The sequence below is a fragment of the Andrena cerasifolii genome, chromosome 11, assembly GCF_050908995.1.
Source record: "Andrena cerasifolii isolate SP2316 chromosome 11, iyAndCera1_principal, whole genome shotgun sequence".
Taxonomy (NCBI): domain Eukaryota; kingdom Metazoa; phylum Arthropoda; class Insecta; order Hymenoptera; family Andrenidae; genus Andrena; species Andrena cerasifolii.
The window spans coordinates 12,388,301-12,401,465 of NC_135128.1; the positions used below are offsets into that span (position 1 = coordinate 12,388,301).

The following is a 13,165-nucleotide window of genomic DNA, read 5'->3' on the forward strand; positions in this document are numbered from 1 at the left end:
AAGCTGCAGCACGTTATATCGTCAGGGTGAAGATACCGCGGTCGTAGGGGGCTGCTCGGTGTAATAAAGTCTATTTCAGTTGGTATTATGTCAAGTTAGCCTCGTTAGCGGAACTCGAGCTTTTTAAAAAACACTCGGCCGCAGTGGTTGCTGTCGGCTCGTTGAACATGCACGACGCCGAGAGACCAACCCCTCTGACCACCTACGAACGCCACCCCGTACATGCAATTATCCTTCTATATCCGCGCGCTAGAGAGCCAGGTGTAGTTAAAACAGCCTAAGTGTCGCCTTCAGCGACGTTCCACGTTTTACTTTCGTTTGTTCTCCCTCGTGCCGACTTCCTCCTGGCCCCTTCCTTTTTTCGTCGTGGCCGATGCCTGCACAGTACAGACAATTCTTGAGGAAGAATCTTATTTTATTGTGCCCTAAGTGTATATGATACGAAAGGATTTTAAATGTTTACTGATTTAGAGAAGATTAGGGGTGAGTTGATTTCTTACAAATTAAGAGGGGATGAGAAGGATTTGGAAATCACCATTGGGTGGATCTCTTGTACATTCAATTCCTTTGGTAGAGGGTAAAGAATGCGGTTATTTCTTACAATTAGAAGCGAAGAGCTGTGCCCTCAAGACACTTTAGGATACTTTTAACGCTGATCTTAGAAATGGAATGTTAGAACAGTTCATTTTGTTCGAAACTTCTATTGTACTGGATGCAATAATTACTATACTATAGCACTCAAAATTCTATGTAGATTGAAAAGTACCGTTTCCAAGTAGCTATCTGGTTATTTATAATTTTAACATGTATTTAACCCCAATAAAATTTCATTCAGATTACAAATATAATTTGAGGCTATAAATAAAAAGCTAACTGCTGATCGATGAGACAATACCCATCAATTCATTTTTAATCTACGAATTTGTTAGTTTAAGCTCTTTGAATAATGGCGTACACGATTTAATTTTAAGTTAATCGGAAAATCATGGTGGTGAAAGAAACGGCTATTTACATATTTTGAAATTGGTCCTTTTCTAGGTATGGTTCCAAAATCGCAGAGCAAAGTGGCGGAAGAGCGAACGTTTGAAGGAGGAACAGAGGAAGAATGAAGGTAATGGAGGGGGTGGTACATTGGACACGACAGGTCTGGCACCGCCACCCTCTTCATCAACTGGTCCAAGTCCCACCGGACACGATCCTGAAGGTACGATCGCGAATGGATGTTCATAAGCTTCGTGAATTTGTCAGAGTTTTAATCCGCCACTACTAATGTAAAGTTATAGTAATCTATTAGATGCATCCCATATGTAATATCGTCTCTTCTTGATTCTCAGAAATGTTACACTCTGCGATAAAATAATAACCAACCCATTATAACTCACAAAAAGTCACTAAAACATTCTCACTCAATCCTCCAACAACTATGTCCAAAAGCATACATTTAAACAGTAAGACTGTGTAACTACAACCTCATACGATCCACTGCACACTCCCCTACAACTGAATCGACAGTTCCATTCAAAGCTTGGATCGAGGAAATATAGCGATTTCGTCACGCGACGCACACCAAGAAACGGAAGATCACATTCACGCCGGTTGCTCGTTTTTGCCCCGAAAAGGTACGACGAGCTGCAGTGCCCCCGACGCGGAGGACGCCGGCCCAGATGGAGCTGGAGGATCGAGGAGCCCCAGCACGACTTCCGCCTCGGTCAGTCCGCGGCCCCAGCAGAGTCAGCCGTCCCTGGGTGGCGTCTCGACGCCACCGCCGACCCCCATAAGGGCGCCACAGCCGCCACCTAGCACCGTAGGGGGCCTCGGCCCACCCGCCGAGAGGTGAGCTTTTAGCTTCGTTTGTATTTACGTCTTTAGGAAATATCTTCCTTCCCCTCTGACCCTCTCTGCCACCCCCTTGCCGCCCCTCATCGCCGACCATCCAAACTCAGCCGCGATTCCAACGGTGCAAGCACCGCTGAACACGTCGGCCGGATGCTTGATACGCGCCATTAAACCACTCCTCGCTTCCACTGTTGGCTTCCTCTGGCTCCTCCGCCCCCTCGCGGATCCCTCCCCAACTCTTTCACCCCCCACCGAAGCCTCCCGCCGCGACGAGCTCGTCTCGACAGTCGCTGCCACTCGTATAATCGCGATAATCGTCGCCTCGTTAAATCGGACCCCTCTAGCGCGCAGAGGAGATTCCGCGAGATTCTCTGCCCTCGACGCAGCGAAGCTTTAAGAAGTGGCCGTTTATAACGGGGCTGGACCGTGGGCGGTGTGGCGGAACGCGAGTGGGTGGATGATCGGGGCTGTTGGATGGAGTCAGGATTAGATTTAGGCCTCTTCACATGCGAGACTTTTGTAGTTCATGACTGGTATTTGGGGTGTTCCAGTCGGAAGAAAGGGTGTTGATTCGAGAAATGTGTGGATATGATTGAAATAGCTATCTTGACACACAGAAGGGTTACGTCCGAGATTCTAGCTTTACCTCTCTAGGTAGCAGGTCGCGGTAACGGAGCGAGGTGCGCTAACAAATGTGGACCCGGCTTAAGAGTTCACCCCCATAGACTCACGGTCGCTCATGAACCATACCAAACGTCCCAGTTACCCTCAATCCTCAAGACTCACTCCCCGGCTAGTCAACAAGCTACGAAACAGAACCACACTTTAACCACAAGTCCACTGATAATTATTACCCAGACCCTAAAATAACCCTGCATTCGAAAAATACAACGAATATCAGATTCGCGTCTCAAAGACAGCAAATCACAGAATTCGGCAGCTAAAATTCTAAGAAGACAGTGTTTCGAGCATCAAGTAGAAGTTCCTCCCTCAAAAAAGTACAATATCCCAGAACACACTTGAACACGACGAGTAGCTAATTCCCTAGCTCCCCCTTCTACAGACGGTGGAGAGAGCCCACGAGGAGATGCACAAATTCGACGATTTCTTCTTCCAACGATGGCAAGCATTCGTCCGTGGCTTCTTTATAATCCCAGACAGGGCTCCCGTCGAATCGGGGGGTAAGAACAATGCCGAAACGGTAGACACACGGAATACACTCGTAGGAGGCTGATTCGAGTCAAGATGGTGGAGCAGCCCGTGGAACAGAGGAGCAGGGGGTGGCTGAGGGCGAAACGGTAGGAAGTACTCCTTCGCCGTCTCCGCAGTTGTAATTTATTTAAAACCGCTCGCCGTAAATATATCCTCATCATTTATTCAGTAGCAGCGGCTCGGCAGCTTCTCGGCTGCAATGGGGTGGTAGCGGAAGGGTGGGAGGAGAGGGGCAGAGGGGGTGTATGCTTTGCGTTCCTCCTTACCTGCCAACCGAACTGGAAGTCGCTTCGCGCAGTCTGCGAGTCTGGGGAACAGGGGCGGATCTGAGGTTACTAGCTTGGAAAGGGGGACCCGTCCTTTCTTTCACCCTCCCCCGCCCCCTCTGCCTCGCGTCCTCGTTGTTTTACGGTAACGCTCTTAGCGCGGGATTTAAATTACTCGCGGTGAACGTAATCTTGAGGGGAATTGGTGTCCCATCCTGGGCCCACGGTGATCCGTTTGTGGCTACCTGGAGTTTTCGTACCTGTTCGTTATTAATAGTGGTGTAATAGCGGTAATAGGTATTTGCTGCACCAGCGCTGTATGCGTGGTCGAGTGTGTTGCAAGGGAAATAAATGAGAAGGGAGGAAAGCTGAGGATAGGAGGGTGAAAGAAGAGAGAACGTAAAGGTGAGTGTGAATGTGTTTTGTAATAATAAATTGAGAAATGACAGTGCGTAAGGGGTAGCTAGTAAATGCCATTGGGCGAGTTACAGCGAGAAAAAAGGCACAGATTTTTATCTGCTCCGGAAAAGGAATATAAAATCGTAGTGTGCGAGAAAAGGATTTGCACTCGAGTCTGTTTTAATTATATACTATGTTCGATAGGATACGATCATAGTATACAGTTTAAAACTTCTAAATGTAGAAAATCCCAAATAATGAAAAAGGATAATCCTTTTAAATTGTTAATAAAATAACCCTACAACGAATTTAAAGACGCAATAGTTGTGCCGTGATGCTCATTTCAATATGAAAAATTATGACAGTATAAAAAGTTGAAGACAATTTAAAATTCCTTTTCTAGGCGTCGATAAATCGTAGGGAAAATAAGCGAACATTAATTTTCTCTTTTACCAAGTTTGGGAGGACGCTGTATGGCGTGCATAAAATTTGCAGAGCCTGTAAAGCGGTTAGAGTGTTTGTTAAAGCACAAACGAGTTTTCTTGCGCGTTTCGCCGGTTCAACGAGGTAAAACCCATCCTATAATCGTTTCACGGTCCTTAACGATGTCGATAAGGACAACGTAACGACGTAGAAGCTGCTTCCTTTGCGTAATAAGAATCCATTAAAATCTTTATTTAAAATTCAATGACGTCAAACAGCTTCATCCTCGTCGCTGCTAACTATCGCGTAAAGTTTAGTCTGATACTCGCTCAGTTACGGGTACACGAATCTCCCAATTTGCGAAGGAAAATACGTAAAACTACGATAAAGTTATCTTCTGTCACAATGCATTAGCTTGATTATACCGTGAAGCTTTTAAAGAAAAACCATTCTCCCTTATTCCATTACAAAGGTACATTCACTAACCAGTAGTGCAATAAAGATTGCCTTACTCCAGGGTCTCCATTATATCAACATTAGGTTCACAATAATAAAATAATAATCAGGTCTAAAATCCAGTGATAGTGTCTTAAATAATACATCAATTCGTTGAAGAGAAAAACGAAAACTTCATCAAACTTAGCCCATCACCTAACTTATACCTAATCCTCAACCCTGATGCAGAGTCGCCATCTTAAATAGTATAATAGTTCACGAAGCATAATGAAGAAAGGAGACCTGACACTCCAAATCTCACACTAATTCATGGAGCTCAATTTATTAATTATAAAACTTCTACGACCAACTTAAAAGTTACACGTGATTACCTACAGTCTTAATCCTCTTCAGCATTCAGTGGTCCGACATCAACTTGCACAAAGCACAATATGCAAAGAGGTTGAAGATACTCGCGAGAGTACAGTGACTGGGTAGATATTACGGTTAAACGCACAGAGCCGAAGGAATTAAATGCGTGTATGCGAGGAAGGCAAGCCAGGGCATGTAAGCAAGGAGCACGCTAGGCTACGCGGCTAATTGCTGCTAATTATCGCGCTTACCGCAGTTCAGGCTTTCCCCCTCTGCGTCTCCGCCGCCACCTACTGCCTCCTTCACCCTTTTCCACCCCCTGTGCCGCCTCCGTCGCGGTTTCCTGCTACTGCCTCCTTCCGCCACCTGAAATCCACTACAAACCCTGCACACCGAGTCTTGTGCAGTCTACCATCACCGTTTCCGTTTTCATGTAGCGACCTAGATATCGTTATCTCTTAGTTTTGTCCTTTCCTCCTCGGTGAGGCAACGCAGAATATGTAGCTCCTTCGCTGGTGCTTGGTCTTTATTTTAGCGAACTGGAGTTTTATAGGTTCCTTGGGCTATCTAGTTACTTCTGCTAGACTAGTAACTTCAACTGCTTTATTGTCAATCATATTTGTGAAATCTAAACAGAATTGCCCTCTTGAGATGTCTTTTAGAAGCACACAAGTTACGTAAAAACTATAACATTTGTGTACATTCTTTTAAAAACCTAACATTATCTCCAAATCTTGGCGATTTGTTTCAATCGTTAATTAACTCACTACTTATTCCAATAATCCCTTCCTACATTTAATTTTCATTCCCCTTCGTTCACCCATCATCAAATTATTCGCTTTCCTTCAGGATTAAAACTTCTTTGGTTAGACTGAAACTCTACTTAATCTTCCCTTTTTCTCCAAATTGCTGTATCTACTTGTACATGTTTATCCGCCATGGTATCTCTCTGTTTACCTCCCTCGCTGCGTCTCTCTTCGTCGAGCCAACCATCTTTCTCCTCTAGCCTTGAAACTCCTTGCATCCACGTTTCATCCCCCCCTTCCACCGCGTCTGGTGCTTCACCTCGGGCTCGTTACATTAATTAAACAATATTTGCGATTAATATTTGAGGTAATCATCAGCGCCTCGAAGCAGCTTCTGCTGGCTGGCGGAGGATGCGGAATATCGCGCGCGCTAATCGGGTTAGCGCTTTTGTGGGCCCTTCTGCTTCCCCTCCTCGCCCTTTCCGTCTCCTCCTCCCTCCACGATTATATAGACTCTAAAGTTGCACTGTTTTCTTTAGCTAATCAATCGAATCAGATAGGTACTGGAGGTAGCTTACCTTATTTTGGAACACTACTGCGCCTACCAATTACATAATTCAGTTTCATGAAGAAGAAAACAGGATGTACAGTGGTGGTGAAGGGCAATTGAAACTGAACGATCGCAGAAATAAGATACTTCCATTGAAATTGATTATATCTTAATATATTCTATATATTAGGATGTTTCCCAGAACACATTCATACAAATCGCCGTTCCTATTTAATTTCTAACACCTCCAATCATCAAGCTCCAGTAAAATCCCACTATTAACCCTCTTCAGCTTCCACAAACACCGAGTTCAAACAATCACAAATTATCAAAACTCACATCCAATAATTTCTCGAAAAACCTTCAGCAACAATTTTTTCCCAGAACCCCGAATGAACCTCAACCCCCTTGTGTTGCAGTGCTTCAGGGTTAGCAGCAGGTTTCAGGCCAGTCGAGCCACCGACATCGCTCTTCTTCTCCCCGCACCTGGCTGCCCAGTTCTCGTCACCGTTGTTCGGCAACAAAGTGGTGAGCAGCACGCCGACATCCCTAACCTCGACCACTCCATCTCTCTGGACATCGAGCGACCACCGATCTAGCAGTCTGCACGACATGTTCTCCTGGTCACCGGCAGGCTGGGCTGGCTCCCTATGTGGCTGCTGCAAACCTGGGACAGGTGATCTTCACAGGAGCAGCAGCCTAGCTGAGCTGAGAAGAAAGGCTCAGGAGCACTCGACAGCCTCCGCTCTGCTCGGTGGCCTGGCTGGATTCCCTGGTGGGTTGCCACTGCCCCTGCCTCTGCCATTGCTACCACCGTTGCTGACACTGTCTAGGAGGCCCGAGCATCATCATCACCACCTGCCCAGCATGGGGCACCAGATACAACCGACCACGAAAGAGGATCCCTAGGATCGTCCGCAAACGGCTGATTGAATATTTCTGGGCTCCTCGCCCGAATTCACATTCTGGGCACGTATACGTCTCGAGACGCTGGTTCATGTTTCTTTTCCTTCCTTCGTTTAAGAGTGACAGTATTTTCCGGAACGGTCTTTGAAAAGGGCAATGGGTTCTGGAGCGTCTGGGGTAGGTACATGGTGGTGTGATTGTTTCAGCTATTGGTGGGAGGCTGTTAATTTGGGAGTGAATGATAACTTGAGTAGTAATTTCCCGCGAGGTTGGAATTTCTTGGATTCTGTTATACGTATGTGTATATGGATTTTTTGAATTTTTGTTTTGAATCGAAGGTGTTAGGTTTTACATTCTGCGCCCTATATGTTCATCGTTATACAGTTTCTTTGGATAGTTTCGAGTCGAGTTTTTGAGTTGAAAGTGGACAAGGGCCTTCGAGGGTTGTTTGGGCCTTTGGTTTATATATTTCTGTCAGGTTTCAATGTAGAATGAAATTTGCTAATGACGAGTCAATCAAAATGTGTAGGCATCCGAAATTTGTGTACCCCGTTGCTTTGTGAGTTCACTTAAAAAGCTGACAAGTCTGCAACACATTTGGGGAAGATTTGAAAGTTGTTTTATTCGAGAGACCAAATGCTTTTATTTTTAACCTATGGAGAACGAATAATCCAGGACTTACGACCAAATGGAACGCCGGTCGCACGAGATAATTTGTATTGTGATAGGATAATTTGCATTATCACCCTTAAATCGAGTCTACAACAATTTTCTTGAATTATATGGTCGCTGTATCGCATTATTCAAATAATACGGATGTCCGTATTATCCGAGTAACACGGATATCCGCTTTGTTCGCGCGATGCGCGCGCACGCGCCGCCAGTGACGCTTCTATCGGTTCAAATTCGTTTTCCATCGTGCGCATACACACGATGTCATCTAGAAATGACGTCCCTCCTCGAATATTCGGACGCACGGGCGTGTGGATACTTTCACCCGCAAGACAGATATAAACTCGAAGAACTCTTACCGGGAATTAATTTTTCAAAGAACGGGAACTGCGGAAGTTCCGACAGCTTTCGTAATCCCTCTTAGCATTTGGAAATGAAAATGAAATTCCAATCTTCGTTCTAATTTCAGTCATAAGTTGAAGTAATAAGAAGATCGGAAAGTCAGAAAGCTTGGATATCATAAAAAGAGAAAAGCAACATTAAATTAACTAATAAATCAGTGACTTCTTGAAAATGTCTTGAAAGAAATTTGCTCGTAAAATAATTCAATGTTTAATTTAAAATAATACGGCAAAGTGTTTAATACGAATGTCGTTTGGCTTAAAAAATTCGAGAGTCTCGAGTATCCTTCCGCATCCAATTACAGAATTGATTTTGACTCCACAGCCGTTCGTATATGCCTTACGATGTGATTGCCAGTGTAACAATAGAATTTTGCGAGAATCGAAGGAAAATTGTTGCATGAGTACCATAAACCATAAAGGTGGAGGAAGACGGACATTTGATGGGCGATGGTGTAGGAATGGGAGACTCCCGGAACGATCACTCGGATTTACATTAAATATCTTTACCATTATACTTGCAATGGTGGCGTTCGTTTCGCTTGCATCGGTTGTCGATGCTCCTCTGAACTCTGGGGGCGAGATAGAACGGCGAAAGGAACGTAGATACTAGTAGAGACCTGTATATTAAATCCCGGTGAATTGTCAGTGCTAATCAAGGGTAATCCAATAACAGTATGTTACAGACTAGCGACTATTATGTAGCTTGAACTGTGGGTAGTGAATTATCGAATAAAGTTGTTCTCTCGTGATACAGACCTGTGTGAACGCTGTCGTTTTCAACCCTTCTTTATCCCACCCCTCAAGATGACATTTCTACAGTGGTGATAGTAAAGGTAGATAACTTATTCTAGCTTGCTAAGGTTTGTGTATGTGAATTTCATAAAGATGTAACTGTGGAGGAAGAAGCCAAAGAAAAGATTTGTTGATAATTTTTTACAAAAGAAATTTCTATTTTTTTTTTTTGTAATTCGATGAAAAGTTTCGGTTCAAATTACTTTTCGATTAAGATTATTGTTAGCGATGTATTTTGTTCGATCTGCAGACTGAAAATTTCGCAACATGCCCGGCGTGATGTGCTGCAAAGGATCAGGTGTTCACTTAAGGGATCCCTTGAATCAACTCAGTGATCAAAGGCTATGGTGAACCTATCAGAGAGATTTACTGGAGTACTAACATCTAATAGCAATTGAGCGTTGAAGTACACGCGGTGTACAAAGGAAGGGATTGATCGACAACGCGTGCTTGCTGATAGATTCGTAATCTGTTTGAAACCAAGGAAGCACAGCTAGAGCCGCGAAACTTGGTAACTATCTGCGAGCAATAACAGTTTACAATTACATTGAATCATCTCCTAAATTATCTTCTACAATTTCTTTTTATAACGGAAACGCACAGTATGCGATTTTCGGCAAACAATTGAATACAAATTAATTAAAAGTCCCTCGATTAAAAAAAAATCACTTTTTGCCCTATCGAAGTATATAATTAAACTTAAATATTACTCAAAGTGTCTACAATCCTTAAATACTAATAGTTTCTACAGAAATTTTAGTTTGTATCCCTCGCTAAATTTCTATACTGTAATTAACTGAACTCCAAACCATTGTCTAACACGAAGCAACCATTCATCGAGTAAGCACAGTAGAAAAATCAAATTTCGTTCAGTTCAATTCCCAAGATCTAAACCAGCCCTTCGATTCTCCAAGAGCGAAGTAAATAATCATACACTGAATCGACCCAAGCGAGCCTGCAAATCCTAACTCGATTAGAGGCGAACCGATCTCTCGAGGAATCACCCCTCACCGTTCCGCGCTCAACTTGAAGCTGTGCGCGTTATCAAGCCACGAATCGTGCCACTTTCCCATTCGAAACCACTTTCACCAGCCAATTCACGTGCAATTATTTTTAAACAAAGCTCACCCGCGAGAAGCGAGGCGGAGTGGCATCGTGCAGCCGCAATGAGGGTGGACGACGGGGTGCGTCAGAGAAGGGTAGTGCGAAGACCGCTCCGCGAGAAACTCCGTCGGGGGTAGGGCCAGCGGAAGGGGTTGTTGGCAATCAATGCTCCTCATAAGAAAAGCTCGCCCTCTCTTATGGGATCAACCCTCCTCCGGTGCACGAAGCGAGGTCTGTATCCTGGAAAAAGGTGGAGAGGTACTCGCTAGAGGGACGCGGAGAAGTAGCGAGGGGCGAAGACGACGTTCATCGCAAACAAGGATGCAGGGTTGGTGGAGGGAGATGGAGGTGGCCAGCGGAGGGGGTTGCTGAGAAAGGGGAGGCAGCGGGATAGGGGAGGGTATGTTTGCGCGAGGAGGACACGGAGAGGGAAAGTAGCGGGAGCTGCGAGCGCGTGGGGTGCGTTCGAAAGACGAGGAAAGGAGGTGGCGCTGAGGAGGCGGGGGTGAAACGACGCGAGGGGGTTGTTCCTGGCTCGACCAACCAGAGACAAGACGCCATTGATCGGCACGTGGCACGGGGTTGGTTCAACGGGTTCCACGAGCGTGGAGGGTGCAGCTTCTGCTTCTGCTCGAGGGTGATGGTGGTGGCGTCGAAGGAGGTGGAGGAGGACGAGGAGAATTTCGAGGTGGGGGTGGCACAGACGCGTTCTGCACACTCCGTTACACTTACTGGTAAACCGTATTAATCAACGACATCATGGTTTATCCCCCGTTACTTCCCACCCCCCTGCATCCATCCGCCTCAACCTACTCTCCTGCACCTCTGCGGGCTCCATCGCGATCTATAGCGGAACGTGCGGCCACATAGCCTTCCTCCGAGAGGGCGGGGAGGCGAGGGGGCGAGGGGGCGAAAGACTGATAGCGGAGAGCGCGAGGATGAAGACGCGTGTGCGAAGGAAATACGGAGGGAATGTGGGAGAAGTGTGGGAAGGATAGTCTGCAGGAGGACGGATTCATTTTGGGAAGAGGGAGGTAGGGGATGAAAAGTGGAGGAAAGAAAAGGTTTGAAGGTTGAAACGAAGGATGGAATAGAGGTATTGGTAGAATTGATGAAGAAGGAGGGTGAAAGATTACGTAGAAATGGGGATGAGAGATTAAAATGAAATTTTTGGCGTGAGATTTACCGAGTTTCGGGTATAGAAGCGTATAAGGGGCAGAAGAATATAAGAATGAGGGAGGAACGTGCGAAGAAGAGTTTGTGGAGGAAGGGAGCGAATTGATTTTGTGGGGGTGGAAAAGATACAAAAGATGGATTGGAATAGAGGAATTGAGAATATAGAATTAATAGAAGAATAATAGGATATAAACATTAAAAATAAGGAATAAAGAGAATGAATTAATTCACGAAGTGTGCTAAAAACTATCCATTACAGAAAAATGGTAACAATCAACGGAAGCAGACAGAGAAGTAATAGGATAAACGAGTAAAAGTTTCTAAAAACTTACAAAACCCAAAGACTAGAAGAATCAAAAGAACAGTAAATGAAAACAAACTCTGAAAAAATATAAAGCTCCATCCATAGGGGAAAAGGGACGCAAGGAGAAAGATCCAGTTGGTGGTACGAAATAAGTAACTACATACATTGATCGAAATAAAGAAACGAGTATAGAATAAGGAACGTGTAGTGCATTAAGAAGTAGAAAAACGAAGGAGAAAAAGAGGAAAGGAACTTGAGTGTTGATGGAACAGCGGGAAAAGAGGAAAAGGAGAGCAGAAGCGAGGCGCCAGGTCACTTTGGGAGAAGAGATCGACGCTTAACGATGTCTCTCGATACCCATTACGTGGCTAGCTGGAATTCAACGATCCACTACTACCACCTCTATCATTGTGCATAGTCAAAGAAAAATCCGATTGATCCTCTAGCTAGCTCTTCACACGAATATTACAGGCAACTTTTTCTGCAATATCTCACTTTCAATGGGGGTAACTTGGAACGATGGGACGAGTTACTTTTATTACCGAGTCTGAGATATTTATAATATTGAAATATCGAAATGAACCACGCTAAATTTCATTTAGTTATTCCACAGATAGTTGGGTAAAGTCGGTATACCCAAAATAGGTAAAGGGAGTCGAGTCGATGAAGAAAGGTTACGCGGATCCGTATGCGAAAATTCTTTATTAATGGATTTGAGAGATTGATGGTTTAACGTCAAAACGTATCCTCTGGTTTCTTCCATCTAGCCGTGCTTTACAATTTTCCTAGAATCCTTCGTACTCGCTTAAAGTCAGATTGGATTCCACGCTGAGTGCTTTGGGGATGGAGAACTTCTTTGAAAGTTGGTTACGGGGAATTTGAATATCGAGAAATTGCAAGGAATGAAAGAAATACGCGCACTCGATTACAGGATGTAGTATATAGTATACACGTGTCGTTGCCCTTCTTATTCAAAGCGAAATACTTACAATCTAGAAATCTGGATATATTTAATTATTTAGTGAGGAAGAGATATTCTTTTCGCATACAGGCGGCAACCTGGGAACCAATTTTTTACAACGTGATTTAAAATGGGGACATCTATGATTCCATAGATGTATACACGCTTTCATAGTGGGTTAGATTCGTTATTCGTTAGTTGCGCGTGCTTCGAATGCGCCGGCGCATGCGCCACCTGACATTTGAATAGCGCGCCGGAAGTGGATGTTGCAATTCTGAAACGTCCATAACACATCATCAAAATCATGATACTTTCACTTCAACCACAAACCTGTCGTTCAATCACACGAAACTAAACAGTTCACAATCTCACAGCTTGTCACTGCGTGTCACCACCCTGCAAACTTGCAATACCCACTAAATCGTTGATCCTCATCACTGTAACTTTCAACATGACACATAAATCGAACATTTAACCAGCTTCAATTCCAAAAACACATACAAAAACCAAGAACAAAGACCACCAACGACTAAGTTCCGATAAAGCTACTCAAGATTCCCACAAACAGTGGGACGCGTGGGCCATGGGAAACAGTGAGTACCAGTGA

The 13,165-nt window shown here is 44.6% G+C and overlaps 1 protein-coding gene across 1 annotated transcript in view; it reads left to right on the forward strand.

Annotated features, from left to right (window-relative positions):
• Drgx (Dorsal root ganglia homeobox) overlaps positions 1-8,974 on the forward strand; it is a 50,499-nt gene extending 41,525 nt beyond the window's left edge. Inside the window, exons 7-9 of the mRNA XM_076823471.1 lie at positions 1,039-1,204; positions 1,620-1,833; positions 6,659-8,974. Coding sequence (XP_076679586.1) covers positions 1,039-1,204; positions 1,620-1,833; positions 6,659-7,148 — 870 coding nt within the window. The 3' untranslated portion in view covers positions 7,149-8,974. The remainder of the gene's footprint in view (positions 1-1,038; positions 1,205-1,619; positions 1,834-6,658) is intronic.
• Positions 8,975-13,165: the final 4,191 nt, after the last annotated feature.